The sequence below is a fragment of the Kogia breviceps genome, chromosome 15 (genome assembly GCF_026419965.1).
Source record: "Kogia breviceps isolate mKogBre1 chromosome 15, mKogBre1 haplotype 1, whole genome shotgun sequence".
NCBI classification, from domain to species: domain Eukaryota; kingdom Metazoa; phylum Chordata; class Mammalia; order Artiodactyla; family Physeteridae; genus Kogia; species Kogia breviceps.
This window is the reverse complement of record NC_081324.1, coordinates 46792720-46811322: the sequence shown is the minus strand read 5'-3', so window position 1 is coordinate 46811322 and position 18603 is coordinate 46792720. Positions and strand designations below refer to the sequence as shown.

The following is an 18603-nucleotide window of genomic DNA, read 5'->3' as shown; positions in this document are numbered from 1 at the left end:
CAATTTTATTTGTTTTCAATTAGAGGTAACAGAAGGGACTGTGAATTTTGCTTTTGATTTCAAGTTTTATTTCAGATTTAATTTAGACTTATTGGCAAGAGTTTTCATACAGTAACTATGATGACCTTGATCCATAGTTAGATAGGAGATGACTCTATATTGGAAATTCACATATATTATGACTAAAGCAGCTACCTAGTAATTTCTATAAACAATGGCATAATAAAAATATGGATTTCATGCTCCTGTCTTGAGACTTTACCTGCTAAATGTGTTCATTATAATTTTGCTAAATATTAAAGTTTGACATGTCTCAGCAGATAATATTATAGCCATTTCTTTGATTCAAAATACTAAGTAGATGATAGCTGTAAATAATTTTTAAAAGCAGTAGAATCAGATATTTGGTAAATAAGATTTTTCAACATAAGTAAAATGTAGGCAGAAAATTGTAAAAATTAATTGTGTGATGCTTTCCACTGTAAACGAAAAATGAAAGCTCTGATGTTTTCAAGAGATCGGGAGCCTTCCAGTTATGTACATAAGAGATTCGTGAGCTCTTCTGTAATCCTAAAATAAAGTCCCTACAGTTTTATTATAGGGACAGGAAAAATTCACTTATTGTACAGTAGAGATCATTTAGAGACTTTTTTAACTGCAGCGTGGAACAGTGTTTGAAGAGCACAGACGCTGTGTGTACAAATGTATCTTTTGAGATCCTACCATTGAGAAGAGGCTGTCCTTCGAGCACATCCTGGGACAAGACTGCACTGTAAACATCTTCAGGAAATCCAGTCTTGCATAATGCGATCTCACCAGAAGCCTCCGCAGACGCCTGCAACACAAGGAAAAAAATGTGTGCGGTGATTGCCACCTCCTTCAACCGAGAAACATCCCACTTGGCATAAAGCCTTGCTTTTCCCACTATTTTGTACAAATAACCCCTTTGTTTTCAGAGTGGTTGCTATTAGAGTGTAGAGGTCAAAGGGTTAATCTTTTTGATAACTAGGGTAGAAGAAACAAATCCCACTTGTCCAGTAAAATCTAAATAATGCACATTCCAGGTTCTTCTAAGGACTGAACATTTCCATTAAAATGGTCATTGTGAATGAAAAACTCTCAAGTGAAGCAGGAGGTGGGGGGACAGCCTGAGAGTTTTGAGGCTCCACAAATCACCTTCGCTAACTTAACTTCACAAGAAACATGTATAAGTTTGAGTATATTGATTTTTATATTCTCATCTAATTCTCTATGAAGTTTGTTTCCGTATACCCTTGAAATAAAAAAAAAAAATTGCAATATACTTACTGCAGGATATAGAGTGTCTTATACCAAGTAAAACCAGCCAATCGAAAGTATATATTTCTCTAGACTCATAGACAGATAGAAAACAAACTTATGGTTACCAAAGGGGAAAGGCAGGGGAAGGATAAATTAGGAGTTTGGGATTAACAGATACACACTATTATATATAAAATAGATAAAAAACAAGGACCTACTGTATGGCACAGGGAACTATATTCAATATCTTCTAATAGAATCTGAAAAAGAATATATATATGTATATATGTGTGTGTATATATATATATATATATATATATATATATATAAAACTGATCACTTTGCTGTACACCTGAAACTAACACAACATTTTAAGTCAACTATACTTCAATTAAAAAAAAAATGTGTATCTTTCTCTAATTTGATCAAGGGCAAGAACACATTAAAAATGTAAATAAAAATTAATAGAATTATGTTTCCATTTTATACTTAAAAATGAGAAAGTCACTATCTCTTGCCATGTTCTTCTGTCTCATCACATACACAGCTAACTGCCCAGTAGGCTGAAATCTCCATCATACCAAGTGCTATCCACCTGCCGCCACCACCGTCCCCACCCCAAGTTAATTTCCCTACTTCCTACTGACATCATCACAGGATGATTAAGCCTCAGTAGAACTCATGCAGCATTTATGTTAATTATAAAAATCTTTACTTGGCCCTGATGGAGAAATTGGGACGAAGGAGACAGGGATGCCCCAGAAATAGGGAGACCTCAAAACAGTTGTCTGAATGAAGACATACAGCACAGCTTCACAACTGAAGGACTTCCTGGATGATGCATGGGAAGTATTGCAAATATTGAAGTTGTAAGAATCCAGACTAATCTAGTATTTAAAGGATTCTTTTCAGATCCGAGAAAATCAAGAGAAAAGGACATTTGGATTTTGTTAAATCTCACACAGTATCAAATCTCAAAAACATATTTGGAGCAACAATGAGATATTAGGTCAGACCCATCAAATTAGCAAACAATATTAAGTCTGTTATGGGCAAGAAAAGATTGTCTCAAGTCAAGGATACAGAGCAATCAACCCCCTTACACAAGTATCACCTTGGAGTGCAATTTGGAAAATCCTAGTAAAGGTAAAAGTAGAAATATCCTACATTGCAGGTATATTCCCTGGGAAACTCTCCCATGGGCCCTCCAGTCAACATGTGCAGCAATGTTCACTGCAGCATGGTTGTAACTGCAGGACCTAGAAACTACCTAAATGCCCATCAGTAGGAGAAATGGACCAATAATTTTCACTTAGTCAAAAAAAAAAGAAGAAAAAAAAAGCATTAACGTGGAAGAATTGGAGCTACATCTATCCACGAGGTTCCATCTCAAAACAAATACTCAGTTTCTTTAACTTTCATGTAAGGTTGAAAGAGAAATTTAATTATAAATCAACCTAGGAACAACTATTATCTTTAGTAAGTTCAAAAATCTATTCATACGACATTCCACATTCAGATTGGCAACAAGGTGCACTGCAGTCTAAATCCTGCAAACAAAACCCCCAAATCCAAAGCATGATTGATGACTGTTTCTTACATATAAGGTATGAATGCAAAGGCTAATGTACAACATACATATGTAGTAAGAGTATAAAAATGTACAAAGGAGTGATAAGCACCAAATTTAGGAGAGTCGCTACCCCAGCGGAAGGTGAGTCAGGAAAAGCATCAGGAAGAATCCTACAGGTAGCTTTGATTTTATTTGTCATAATTCATTTCTTCCTAAAAGAATCTAAAGCAAACAGGGTAAAATGTGAAGGTGTGCACAGACATGTGGGTGCAAAGTATATCATTCCCTGTATACCCTGACTGCTCTACATATTTCAAAGTGAGAAAGAGAAAATCGCTAGGACTCTCTGAGAAGTAAGAACTAGGGCCTCCAACAGCCATTGAGTTTGAGACACAGGGTGATATTTTGCTATTTGCCAGCTGCAAACATCCAGGCATTTACACTGGCCCTGGCACAGAGCAAGCGCTTCTAGTTAGCTTTTAGCTAACTAAAACAAAGGGAAGTCCCAAGTTCACCATATAAGTTGGACCAATGTGTTCTAAATCTGTGTCCCAGTGACAGGTTAGGGGTCAAGGGGCCTTTTTACCTCCAGCCTTCTGGCTACAGAGGGGAGCCATGGTGGGGATCCAACCCCAAGAGGTAAATGGGAACGGAGCTCCGAGGGGGCAGCAGGCCAGAGACAAACAAGGGTCACATTCCATCCTGTGGGTGGTAGGGTTAGGGCAGTGTGTGGTTTTCTAGGTGAACTCTCAGAGGGCAATGAAATCTACAGACTAGAGGAAAACTGTCATCTCTTCTTTAACTCCACTCCTAGTGTCTTGTTTTCTCGTGGATCTGCCCTAAGGGAGAGGAATAAGCAGCAACGTGCTCCCCACCCGAACCCACAGGAATAGGATTTCAAGGTCACATCAAGTCCATCCGTAACACGGTGAATGTTCATCTCTGAGCTTCCGTCTCCGCCTTATCTCAGAAAAGGGAACTTCAGTCCCCCTTCTCCTTATCAAGGAAAAGAGTATCTACTACCCGCATAGGGTGGCTATGAGAATTCCTGAAACCGTGTTTGTAAAGCACATCTCTAACAAATGCTGACTCCCAATATTAAACAGCCATGGGCGTCCTGTAATACTTTATGAGATTTTCATATTTTTAAACAACTGAAACTTTTCTGAAGTGTTCTTCCCCAAGACAAAATGGATCCACAAAATAACATGTTATTATTATTCTATAATGTGTTTTCTTAAAAACAGGCTCAATAAAAGTATTCAAGTACGTATTTCTCCCTATTAATTTATTATTAATTTCCCCTCTTAATATTCAGTCCAGGAATAACAAAATTAACGTGTTCCTAAAGCAAACAGGAAGCACTGAAATGAATACAATCTCCAAACAGGTCTTTTGTAGATGCGTGGATATCTCATCTAATGCTCACAGCAACCTTACAAAACGGGCTGCGACTAAGTCTGGGATCATGCGAGACCCCCGGAGCTGGTGACGCAACCCATCCAGGGAAGCCAACTCCAACTCATGAAGCCTCTAGTGCCAACAGCTTTTTGGACATTGAAAGTTTTGTAGTCCCACCCATAATGCTTCAACATTCTCCAACATTCATTCTCAACCCGGGGTGGTACTGCCCCCTCAGGGGACATCTGGCAACATCTGGACACATCTGTCATTGAAACTGGAAGAGGGGATGCCACTGGCTTTTAGTGGCCAGAGGCCAGGCATGCTGCCAACCATTATACAATGTCCAGGACAGCCCCTACCACAGAGAATTATCCAGCCCCAGATGTCAATAGGGCCAATGGTGTGACACCCTATTCCACAGCGACCCAGAAAACCAGTGACCACTACCCTTAACACCAGCAGTGTAGAGCTCACTATCTATCCCAACAGCCCACGAAACTCTTACTGGAACGTTCTCCTTTTCCGAAAGCCCAAAGCCAGCTCCTGTGGCTTCCCCCCCACACACACTAACTCATCACTATGGTGACCAGGAGGAGGGCTCCAGCAGTTCAAAGAGAGGAAACCTCCTCTCAAAAATTCCGTGTACAAGGAGGGGGCAGTGAATCGCATGCATTTTCCTAACGTGAATAATGTAGGGCTCAGCACCCGTTCCGTAAAGGGCCAGAGAGTGAATATTTGAGGCTTTTCAGGTCACAGGGTCTCCACTGAACCTACTCGGCTCTGCTTCCCAAGTGCAAAAGTGGGCAATCAGTAGATGAATAAACATGGCTCTGTTCATTCAAATAAAACTTCATTCACGGACATCAAAATTGAAATTTCATATAATTTTCAAGGGTCAAAAGTTATTATTATTCTTACGATTTTTAAAAAAGCATTTAAAAATGTGAAAAAGACTCTTGGCCATACAAACTCAGGCACCAGGACTGAAGTGTGTGGATCCCTGGAATAGGATGCTAAGTTTTCTAAGACACTGCCATCTCGCTTAATTCTCACAATAGCCCCCGAGGGGACTGTAATTATCCGAATTTTACAAATAAGCAAACAGATTCTCCCTCAGAGGTGAATACCCAAGACCTCACCTCCAGGGAGAGGAAAAGGCAAGATTCTAATCCTCTATTCTTGCCAAGTAGTACAAATAATTACAATTCATTGCAGAAACATGTTATTAAGTGTCCACCTGCCACCGGGAAACAGAAGGAAACACAGCCCTGCACTTAGGCGGTTCAAGGCTTCAAGTGAGAGCAAAATAGAGATAATTGCAATAGAAAGTAGCAATAAGAAGTAAAGGGATGCAGAGGGCATGGGGAGAGCCCAGGGCAGGGATCTGGGGGCCTCCCAAGACGAGCCCAGGAGGAGTCAGGCAGTGGGGGGCAGGGAAGCCACCCCAGGCGGTCACTGCTTGAGCCAGAACAAGGCAGCAAGAAACAGCACACTGCCTGGGGAATTACAATGAGTTCAGTGTCACGGGAGTCCAGGAAGCAAGGCAGAGAGTCAAAAGTTGAGGCTGGAGAGTTAGACAGCGTTAGATCATAGATGGCTGGGGGCTTGGGGTTATCCTGTTGGCTGTGGGGAGCCAGGCACACGTTTTCAGCACAGGCAGATTCTGTCTGATAGAGAATTCTCTGATGCTTCGTGGGAAATGTGCGTGTTTTGTTGGGGGGCAACAAGTGACAGGTTGGCGACAAGTTAGGGCACAGACTTGAATCAGGCAGGGGCTGCAGGAATGAGAAAGGGGCAGTTGTATCAATATGCAGACAGTTAAAATTGATTCCTCGGCAGGGACTCGAGTGGAAGGGAGGGAAGGGAGGGAGGGAGGAAGGAGGTTTTGCCTACGCTGAGTGGCCGTGGTCACGAGTGGCACAAACTAAGAAAGATAATTGCAAAATTATAACATCAGGAACCAAGTGCTAAAGCAGCAGAATGGGATGATAAATCTGCCTGTAGAAATCAAAGAAGACTCCATAGCTGCAGTGACACGTAGGCTCTGCCTTTAAAGATGATTAAAATTTTGCCAGGAGAAAGAGGAGGACGTGGAAAAGGGCATCCCAGGCAAAAGGTACAGCAGAGACAAAGGCCCTGTTGATTTATATTGAGCATGCAGTCAACCCAAACAACCCAGGTCTTTTTTACCAGGCAACTGTTAAGTAGTGGCTTCCAGTATCTTTGCTCTGACTTGGGGCCCTGAGGGGTAGCAATTACATTGAACTCTCCAAGACTTGATCTCGATAAATTAATAATCCCATCCAGATTTAGTCATTCCTCCCGGCTGTCTGGATCACCCCAATGTCTTCATAATGGTGCTACTCAGATGCTAAAGACGGGGCATGGCACATGCCCAGACATGGCCCTTCCCACTGACTCAGCGCCATAAACCAGGCTCTTAAGAGGGACAGCCCAGACTTTCAACACGCCAGACTGCCTGAGTTTGGATCCTGCCCATCACTTACTATCTGTGAGACCTCAGAAGTCCCAATTTCCCCATGTGTACAATATATATACTGAGACAGCACCCACACACGGGGCGGGTGTGAGGATTCAACGAGATCACATGTGTAAAGCACGAAGAATAGTGTCTGGCACATGGTTATTCAGTGTACTAGCCCTGAGTAATATCAGTACTGATACTACGATGAAAACATGATTCTAACTCGTACACCTGTCCTAAAGCTCCGTCATTCTCAACTTACTCAGCATAGCAAGGAATCTGGGACATTCAGCAAAAATTCTGATTCCTGGGTCCCAACCCAAGACTCACTAACACAGAATCTTAAGAGCTGTGGTGGATAAATCAATATGTTTAACAAGTGCCCGTGCAGCACTGGTCAGCCACACATCCAACCTAATACCTCCATCTCCCCAAACCTTTCTGAACTCCAGATATGGGCATGCCTGCCTTTCCGCCCCGGTCTCCAAGTTGAATAACTTTGCCAACAAAAGGGAATAAAGAAACAATTATTTTTTTCTGTTCTGAACAATTCCACGCTGTCTCCTTGTTGTTACTGTGTACGTCTGAAAATGCAAATTGCAAGCCAACCTTTCCTCATTACTGGCTGGAGAATTCTGCCCCAGGTCAGCATGGGGCCCTCTATTCTTTGTTTGAACACCACATTTTCTGGATTTGGCTTTTCTTTTAATTGGGACATGAACCCATCCCCAGTCCATTAGTAATTCCCCTGTTCTCCACAATTCTTCCAAGATGAAAGCAGTGGGCAAGTCCTCCTGGCCCACCAGGATGAAATTCACGCTGGCCAGAGCGTCCCAATTCATTTAGTGCTGCTCTGCCTGCTCAATACAATCAGCTCACCTATCTTGAGTTTCAATTTCCTCTTACAAGTATTTGCTCTACTCTTCTCAGGCTGAAGATCGACCTCCTTGTCTAAAAAGGACAGAAGCATAATGGGAGCAGGAGGAGTTCTGCGGGCCTGTTAGGATTGGTCTATCTGTTCTGGTTCTGAACCCACAGTGACATCGCTTTTTATTCTCGTTCTAATTTTCCCATAGTCTCAGTACCACGAGCTTTCAAGCTGAGTCCCCTACTCTTTGAGGTTCCTATTACCGTGATTCTTTTTTATAGTCTTCCTTGGGCACTGGCTCTGCTTTCCAATTTCCTCCAAGTCACTCCTGAATCCAAGCTCTTAAAATATTCCACCGAAGCCAGAGTGGACCTTTCCATCCCCCTCTTCCTCCTGATCAAGATCATTCATGGTGACTGGCTCAACGTTTTACATCTGAAAGCGGCCCAAACCTAATGGAAACTTCCTCTTTTCTTTCTGGCTCTGAAGACAGCCTACCTAAAACCTAGGCTCTGCTGATTATCATAAACTCTTTAAATTTAATCAACTGAATGTTTGGGTTTCCCCACCCCACCCCCAAACATCTATCTCTTCCTTTTTTCCCTTTCAGATGGTCAGAATCTACTAACAATTAAAGTACTGAGAAGGTAGGTGATCAAATGCAGTCCACAAAGCTGGAAAACTCTTTTTGCTTTATATGTCTGTTCCCCTTATTCTTTACGGAAACAAAGGCAGGAATGTGTATAGCAGTTAAGACCGGGGCCTCCAAGCAAACCTGCTAGGTTTAAACCTAGGTTTAAATCCTGGCTCCCCTCTGGCTACCTATGTGACCTTGACAAGCTTTATAAATTCATCTGTGCCTCTACCTCTTCCATAATAATAATAATATGGAGAAGAAGGGGGGGAGTGGGGGAGGAGAAGAAGAAGAGTAGTACTGGTCTCATAGGCTTGCTATGAAGCAAAGCAACAACACCCGATTCACCATAAGACAGGGGTTAGCTATTGTCATGATATTGTTGGGGGTTTTTTGTGAAGACTTTCATCTCTTTGCTACATAAATACCCGATAAATATTTTTAAAGAATTTTGTGAAATAGGAATACTGAAAAGAAACCAAGGTGTTGCACTGTTGGTGGGTATGTAAATAGATACAGCCACTATGGAGAACAGTATGGAGGTTCCTTAAAAAACTACAAATAGAATTACCATACAACCCAGCAAGCCCACTACTGGGCATATACTCAGAGAAAACCATAATTCAAAAAGACATGCACCCTCAATGTTCACTGCAGCACTATTTACAATAGCCAGGTCATGGAAACAAACTAAATGCCCATCGACAGAGGAATGGATAAAGAAGATGTGGTACATATATACAATGGAATATTACTCAGCCATAAAAAGGAAAGAAATTGGGTCAGTTGTAGAAACGTGGATGGATCTAGAGACTGTCATACAGAGTGAAATAAGTCAGAAAGAGAAAAACAAATATCATATATTAACACATATATGTGGAATCTAGAAAAATCGTACAGATGAACCCGTTTGCAGGGCAGAAATAGAGACACAGAAGTAGAGAACGAACGTATGGACACCAAGGGTGGGAAGTGGAGGGGGGTGGGGGTGGGGGTGTGATGAATTAGGAGATTGGGATTGACATGTATACAGTGATACATATAAAACAGATAACTAATAAGAACCTGCTGTATAAAAATTAAAAAAAAAGAAAGAAAGAAACCAAGGTGACAAAGAATAAAACTTCATTCACAAACATGTACAAAAGAAAACAAGTGAAATTCCTTTCATAACAGTTGATGTGTGGGTGTGGGTGGGTAGCAGTGGGGGGGCAGCTCTGATGATGCTTTTATTATGCCTGTATGTCTTCCAAACAATATAAGCAAATATAAGCAATTGGTGAAGACACTTTTAAAGCAGTTAGTGGGGTACATGGTAATAGAATAATGGAACCCTTCAAGACCAATTCTGCATGACTAATTTTTTTTTAATGTTTAAATCCAATTTATCACCAAACATTTGCCAGATTCTCTACATTTCACAGGATTCCATCCATGATGTGGGAGGCTATGTTAAGAAGATTATTCAAGAACTAGTGCCACTCTTTAAAGATCTTTCTCTGCATAAGTCATGCCACTGATGACACTTTGAATTTCATATCCCTGGAAATATGCTTGAAATGTGCAGAAGTTTAACCCTGGACTTTGATATTTTTGTTTTGTCACGTACTGTCCTGGAGGGAGAGCACAGCGTTTTGAACGGGTTAACTCTTTCTTGCCTTCATAATACAACCTAGACCACCTTAAGTGCAGGGGTCACACTGCCCCGTGACCCACCTTGTGTCCATCTTTATTTCAATTCTGTTATTAGTACGGGTCCTTGAATATCTCTGGTATCAGTAACTTTATTTTTTTCTGATTTTCATTTCTTTTAATCAAGTAAGGACAAAGAAAATAGTCAAACAGTGGTGTTGATGCTGGTCCAGGAACCTGACAACTGTGCCGACCTTGAACTCTGAGCTGGAAGACAGCACTGCAGTACAAATGCTTGACAGACAAAAATCAGAGTGCCTTATCGGAGATGCAGTTTAGAGTGTGGACTTCTCAGGAGCTGAACCTATCAGACGCTAGGACCATATACAAACATGCAGCAAGTCAAGTCCACAGAGGTCTGTGCAGTCACTGATCTCTTCAGCTCCTGTGAGGGGAGGCTTCCTAGGCATCAAGACTTTGTGGAATGGAGTCTCAAAAGATAGACAGGAGTTTACAATAAGCGTCTGGATGTTTAACATCAGGGGTAGCAACACTACACCTATAGATTGACTTGGCTTATAAAAGTATAACACAATCATGAGACAGTGGCTCAGGCAGTTTATGCAATTAAACTGCCACTGAAAGTTCCAGAAGTGCCTACAGCAATTCCAGTAGACGTGGCCAATCCTGCCTTTGATTGATTTTGCCCCATCAACTCATTACACTCAGCAGAGATTGCAACATGCTTTTACACAAGGTTCAAAATGTCATCAAGTAGTAGAGTACGTAGCATCAGACTGCAGTTATAATCAACTTGGAAATTAATTTAACTAAATACACTGAATATTGGTGATTGCTAATATTTATTGAGTGCCTAGGAACAGTGCTACGATGCTTTCCATGCATATATCTCAACAATCTTCACAACAACCCTACAAGGTAGGTACTATTACTAGTGCTATTTCGTAGGCAAGGAAGCAAACTGAAGGGAAATCGCCATGGGTCATTTAGCTAGTCAATTTAGGGATGATATTCAAATCTACACCAAAAGGCTTTGGGGACCACTGTTAGACACTGCCCCATCTCACACACACAGACACACATGCACACACACACACACACACACACACACACACACACACACACCAAAAAAAAAAAACCATCAGGAAGCATCCTCAGACATTGGCTAAGGGCTGGAAATTGTCCTATAAGAATTAAGACCAAGTGACAAATCTACCTGCTGCCATTGTGAATTTTTTCCTAAAATATGATTCTCAAATATGATTGTGATATATGTTAACAGAATAATTACAATGTTTCTGTTCACCATGTGAAAAAAAACGGAGAGAAGACATCAGGTCAAACTTTCATAAACATCTTGTTTCTTAAATCACCCGACTCCCGCCCTATCCCGCCTCCACCATAGTGAACTCCAAACTCTTCCAGAAGCACACATGGAAAATTATCAGTAAATACCCACCATGGTGAGTATATTCATTTTCAGTAGGTGATATATCAATGAGGGCATAATTACAGCCTGTGATAGACTCTTTGTGCACTTTATGTACCCCACACTCCTTGGTCTTCATGTACAATTAGGTCCATTTCATAAAACCTGGAACATGATTTTACTTTTTAAAAATGGTTACCAATGCTTCTAGTCCCTGTAACTCTGATTTAATTTGAATAGCTGGCCACGGTGATGATTTATCTAATTCTGAGTCCTTGATGAGATAATTATCAAGACAATTACACCATTATTCTTGTGAGAAAATCACATTCACAGCACAGCCTCCAGATATGTGCTGCCATGAAGAGGGCTCTGTCAATAACATCAGAGTTCCAAGCCATTCCTGAACCTGCTCCCAAAGCAGCACCCTGCCCGGCGGTGTTCTAGGTTAAGCCATGAAGAAGCCAGAGCACCAGCCCTGCATGCTAACCCACAGGTTACAGGGCTAATTCACCAGTTCCAGGTTCAACTCGGGGGTGGTGGTGGCTGAAGACTAGCATTTCTTCCACCTATGGTTATCTTGAGTAGTTTAAGTCTGGCATTTGGACAATTGCACTGTATAACCTGTAGAGGGGGGAGTGCATCTTCCCTTCTCGAAGCTTCTTTCCGTGTGGAAGGAACTCTGCTTTTCTAATACTCTCATCTGTTTCCACTCCACCTCTCAGTCAGACTCTGAACAGCAGTTCTCAAAGTGTGGTCTCGGGATCCCTATGGGTCCCCACGATCCTTCCAGGGGAACTGAAAAGGCAAAACTACTTCCATAATATAACAATATTCTTATCCTTTCCACTCGCATTCTCTCACGAGTGTCAGTGGAGTTTTCCAAAGGGTGAGGGATGTGTCATACCTTCACAGAGTAAACTCAGAAGCAGATACAGGAAACCCACTGTCTTCTATTAAGTCAGACATGGAGATGTGCAAAAATACAAAAGCACAATGCTACTCTTCCTACTAATTTCGTTGTTCTGCTTTGGAAAATACAGTTATTTTTCATAAAAACTGGTATTTGTGTTACATAATGGGTTTAATACTTTTAAATGAATTAAATCAATACCATACAATTTCCTCAATTTAATTTCTAATATGCTAAACAACGGTAGATATTACCCACATTACAGAAGCTCATTAGGGCCCTTAATGATTTTTAAGAGTGTAAAAGGGCCCTGAAACCAAGAAATGTGTGAACTGCTACCCTAGAGAGAAGAGAGATGAACTGAACTTATCTGAAGGCTGAATTCGAAATAACAATCTCGGCACCTGGTGCCGGGCTCTGCCCCCTGCTCCTCCCACCTGGGAGTCGCAGGCCCACAGAGAACAAGCATGGTGATCTCATTATCCACGCTGGGAGCTCACCGATCCCCTGCAGCACTTGTAGGTGGGGGGGCCGCACCACCTGCAACTGAGTGAGCTTGTCTATGGAATTCTGGGGTTCCATATTGCCAATAGACAAGCCCACGGATAAAGGCCATGCCTTCCAGCCCAGATCTCACCAGAACCATGGTGAGATTTTCCTTTCCTAACTGTTGACTCTTATGGCTTTTATTTCACTCTGTTCAGAACCTGGTTCACGGAGGAGAGGTCCCATTTATTGGGCCCCTTCAAAGACTTAGGCATTTGGTGTACTCTCTGGAGACTTTGAGAAATAATAAAAAAAAGGAATCCAGTGTTGGGGAAGCAAACAGTCCCAGAGGTACTGGGGCTCTGGGCAGGGGAGAAAGGTGCTCTTCTAGGGCCCTGCCCATTTTTCAACTTGGTGGTTTGTAGTCTTGATTGTGCAGTGTGGTGGGTTTTTATAGTTGGGCAGGTAGCTTTTAACATCAAGAGGCTTTAGTTCCTAAACCACAGGGTATTTTGATCTTGATGTGTGACCACAACTTATTCTCTAGGTTATTCTCTAGGAAAGTGCTTGTTTACAGAGGTAGGGCCCAGAGCAAAGACGATGGACTTCAGGGAAGGCCATGGACCAAAGAGACAGGCCACGCGGTGACCTCAGCCAAATAGCAAAGGCCTTTGGGTGAGGGCTGTAGCAGCATGGCCTTGGTAAAGGTCTGAGGCAACTCAGGACTCCTGGGGTTGCCCGTGAATGAGCAGAGACAGCTGAGGCACAGAAAAAGGGGATTATTTCAACATCTCCTGCCTAAAGACTAGTGAGCAGAACAATATTTGCTATTTTTAAATGGCAGTGAATTCAAGAGCCCTGTGGAGGGTCTCACTTCAAATTATGAATGACAGGTCTAGGAGGGCAGCACTGGATTGTCTGCCTCTAATTCTACTCTGCACTCGGGGGCCAAAGAAGGCACATCTTGGCTTCTTGTAACCTTACCACAGGCTCAGGGGCCAGCCTCCACCAAGCAGTCTGGACTGATCTTTATAAACTAAGGAGAAATCTTCCCCTGCAGATGGCCTTCTTTGGCCAAAGCAACCCCACAGCAAGTGGTGAGAGACAGAAAACACCTGCTCCCAAGACACTGCATCCCCCGGTCATCTACCCAACAGAGCCCACACTGGGGACAGTGGCGGACTGACAGCCTCAAGGGACTCACAGGGGAAGGCCAGGTAGAAGGTTTAAATGTGCTGGTTGCAAATCAAAGTTCATCTGGGAGAGGCTCCCTGTGGGAGGTTAAATTTAGCATTCTGTATTTATCTGGGGGGAGGGGACCCACCTATGCCTTCTGGGTTTTCTTTCAGGAAGCTGGCATTTGAGATACTGCCACCTATGTGCAAGGTTCAGAAATACCCCCGGTGGCGATCCCCATCTTTTCGGAGGTGCCCTTCCTTCTCGCCCAGCATATTCTGTCTCTGTAAGTCTCCATTTCCTCTTTGACCTCTGTGTTTAGTTCAAAGGTCACGACTTACAGACAAGAGGCTTAGCCCCATTAGCATTGGAGAAAGACTCAACCAGGGAAGGTTCTTGCCACCCATGGTGAGTCCTTCCCTCAGATGTTACCGGCTTCCGATCATGGTCTTTGGGACATTTAAGAACAGACTCTGGGGTCATAATGTCGCCTAAAAAAACTTTCCTAGGATCAGGATCGGTTTGCTTTCCAACTTTGTAGGCTGCACAACTACAGGCATACGCAGCTTTATTGCACTCTGCAGATATTGATTTTCTTTTTTACGGTGTGCATTGTCAGATGACGGTTAGCATTTTTTAGCAATAAAGTCTTTTTTGATGAAGGCATGTACATTGCGTTTGTAGACATAATGCTATTGCACACTTAAAAGACCACAGTATAGTGTACACATAACTTTTATATGCACTAGGAAACCAAAAAATTTGTGACTCCATTTACTACGGTATTTGCTTTATCACAGTGTTCTGGAATCTAACACACAGCATCTCCAAGATGTGCCCGCGCTGCTGTGACCATCTTGCGTGCCGCATTAGGTTTGAGGACTCTTTATAAAGTAAAGCTATTGATTGTCCAAGACTTCATGAAGTTGGGAGCAAGACTGTCCTGAGAGAGTCCATCTTTCCCTCTGAGGGTGATTGCCACTCTTCGTGATGAGCACACACTCAATGGGTAAGAACATAATAAACTCAATGGTTAATTGAAACTCTGCGGAAGGTTTAGTGGAACCCTTACTCCCTCCTTCCATATAGAGCTACACGAGCAATGTCCCACCTCCACCCACCCCCCAACCTCTGTCAACCTTTCTGGTCAGTTTGGATAGAATGACTGGGCACACAGAGCCTGGTCCCTTCCTCACCTCTTTTCTGTTGGGAGCCCAGCCTCCTTCCACAGTGCAAATGTTGCTATACTGTAGATGACCTTAAAACAGCAGGATCCCTAGGTGGGAAGCTGGCTCTCATCCAGCACCATTAAAGATGGAAGGTGGGTGTAGGGGGAGGGGAATTAATTCAGCGACCATATGTATGTTCTACCCTCGTCTTTCTCAGTAATAAAGATTGTACTGTGGTTCTCTATCTGCTGACTCTTTTGTCTTATTCATCCAGAACTTAGATGGATAAGAAGCACTGTTTATTAGGCCTCTTCAAAGACACCAAAATTACCAACAAGGTCTCAACATTACTGAATACTCAAAGGCCAAGGCTGAAGATCAAAAAGAAGCCAGGCCAAATAACATCCTTAGACCACCAGCAGGGCCACAAGACCACTAGGATGGCTGGACACAGAGGGTCTGAGAGCAGACAACCAAGTCTCTTCAAGTGCTAAGGGAAGCCCAAGTCCTGGGAACAGAGAATCACATGTGCCTATGCATTGCTGGGTGTCTACAGTTCAGGACCAAGCCGGCTTGAGGTCAGGAAAAACAGGGCAATTCACAGCACTGTCAACCAATCATCAGTTACCTGCATCTCTTAAAATCACCACTAGGGGTTGTTTGGCCAGAGACAGAAATCACCTACTTCCACAGCAGCCTAGCCTAATACTGGCTCAGTGTTAGATTTCTCCATTCATAAGGCCAAAGGTTGCTCCCTGGAATTGAGATCCTTGAAGTCCTCATTCTAGAGTCCAAATTCTCCTCCAGGCTGCAATCCTACAAAATCTTGAATAGAAAGACTTATCTTGCTCCCACTGGGTCAGCTCTTGGAGATTTCCAAGGACCTGATTGTTACCAGGGAGGAAGAAATACTCAAACCCTGGGAGGTTCCTAGCGGTGTGCCTTTGGGTGAATGGGTTAAGCCAGACTTTTGTAGAATATATGATGATAATGATGCCGATTTATCTCAGGACCCTGAGGTGAGGATTACATAAGACAATGCAGGCAGCTTGCTTGGCCTGGCACATAGTAAGCACTCCACAAATAATAGATTTAATCAGGAGGCAGCTTTCCAGAAGGCTCACACTCCTTGGAAAGATACTATACAAACCATGACTAAAAATGTTAGGCAAAGAGAATTGGCAACAAATAGCAAGGCCAAGCTACAGACGAGTTACAAACTTCATTCCATGCACAAGGGCTCTGCAGACACACAAGGAAGATAAAAGGCCAGAACATATATAAAAACAGTCTCCACCATGTTAGTAACCAAAAGAATACAAATTGAAACCAAAAAGAGATACCATTATGCAATCCACCAGGTCGTTAAAAATGTTAAAGCTTGGGCTTCCCTGGTGGCGCAGTGGTTGAGAATCCGCCTGCCGATGCAGGGGACACGGGTTCGTGCCCTGGTCCGGGAAGATCCCACATGCCGCGGAGCAACTAAGCCCGTGAGCCATGGCCGCTAGGCCTGCGCGTCCGGAGCCTGTGCTCCGCAACGGGAGAGGCCACAGCAGTGAGAGGCCCGCATACCGCAAAAAAAAAAAAAAAAAAAAAAAAAAAAATGTTAAAGCTTAACTAGAATATGTATACTAAGATTATGGAAAAAGAAAAGTATGTACATGGTACTGGTGGACCAGTTTGAGAACAACTCTTGCAGTAGCTGGTAAAGAAGAACAGGCACATAACTTGTAACCCAGCAATCCTACTCCTTGGGACATTCCCCAGAGCAGATCAGCATTCCATCACTGGGAGCTTGCTGGAGATTTACTGAATCAGGAGCTCAGGGGATCGGGCCAGGAATTTATGTTTAATGAGCTTTAGGTGATTTTTATATAAGCTAAAATTTGGGAAATGCAGCCCTAGAGTATCCCTGGCACTTATGACCAGGTGGCATGTACAGGAATGTCTGCAGCAGCAAAATTCTGAAACCAGACACACAGTCCATCAGCAATAAACTGAATAAGTAAATTGTACCGTATTTATAGCATGCAGTGCTCTACAGCAGTGAAAATGCATACATTATAGCTACACGACTCAGTTGAATGAATCTTATGGACATAATACTGAGAAAAAGGAATCACAAAAAATATATATATATACATATCTGTGTATATATACACACATATACATACATACACACAAATACATGGTACATTTATACATATATGCATGATATATACACGTTTATATAAACATCTCTCTATATACATTTACACATATATAAAAGGAATATATACATAGATGATAAAACTATACAGAAAATCGATGAATAATTATCACAAAAATGAAGATAACAGTTACGTCTGGGAGGAAGGGGGGAAATGTGAACAGTACTCTGGAGACTTTCAAGGCACTGGTTAATATTCTATTTCTCAACCTGTCTGGTAGTTGTATGGACATATTTTGTAAACTTTAATTATTGTTTAAACTGCATATATGCTTTATATACTCCTCTACATGTACCACATTTTACAATGGAAAAAGCTGTTTTAAAAAGTCTATCTTGCCTTAATTTTTTTACCTGCTTTCAAATAAATATCAAACCTAGGAACACAGGCTCCGACATCAGGCTGCTGGCATTTGAATCCTAGCTCCATCACTTAACAAAATAACTTTGGGGGCTTCCCTGGTGGCGCAGTGGTTGAGAGTTCGCCTGCCGATGCAGGGGACACGGGTTCGTGCCCCGGTCCGGGAAGATCCCACATGCCGCGGGGCGGCTGGGCCCTTGAGCCATGGCCGCTGAGCCTGCGCATCCAGAGCCTGTGCTGCACAACGGGAGAGGCCACAACAGTGAGAGGCCCACGTACCGCAAAAAAAAAAAAAAAAAAAACTTTGGGCACCTCAGTTTAACCTATCTGTACTTTGGTATCCTCATACATAATTGAGTACAATTTCTTTGCGAATTAAATGAGTTAATACATGTAAAGTACTTTGAACAGTGTCCGGCACATAGTAATTACTCAAAAATAATGCAATATTATTAAGATAGAATGAAACTAAGTTAAATGTAACATTTCCTGCATCTAATCATCAATAAATCATCAACATCTACAAGAACAATGAATCTACCTTCACCGTGTTTTTGCAGATTCTGTACTGGCATCGACCAGTATGATAAGACTACCCTTAACCCTCTCCTCTCTGCTGGGTCCTCATGATCATGTTAAAAACATTCAGAGACTAAGTAACCTACTCTGGTTCCATGCTAGTCTCAAAACAACACACACACACACACACACACACACACACTCACACGCATGCTTGTGTCCATAAAGGAACATTAAAGAATTAAATCACAGAAGCAAAGAGACAGACCTAGGAAGACACCAGAATAGCTCCTGTTTGATTACCTGTAATTCCCAAATCAAATTGCTGACAGAATGACACTCCATATATATTCATCCCTTTCCCTAATTGTATCAGCCTAGACAACATCTGTTAGAATTGAAGGAGGAATGTTAAAATATGCGCCCTTCAATTGTGGCTTCCG

The 18603-nt window shown here is 42.4% G+C and overlaps 1 protein-coding gene across 1 annotated transcript in view; it reads right to left on the bottom strand.

Annotated features, from left to right (window-relative positions):
• The window catches only part of CDH2 (cadherin 2), a 216817-nt gene that overhangs the window by 185470 nt on the left and 12744 nt on the right, over positions 1-18603 (bottom strand). Inside the window, exon 2 of the mRNA XM_059039741.2 lies at positions 724-835. Within this exon, the coding sequence (XP_058895724.1) occupies positions 724-835 (112 nt within the window). The remainder of the gene's footprint in view (positions 1-723; positions 836-18603) is intronic.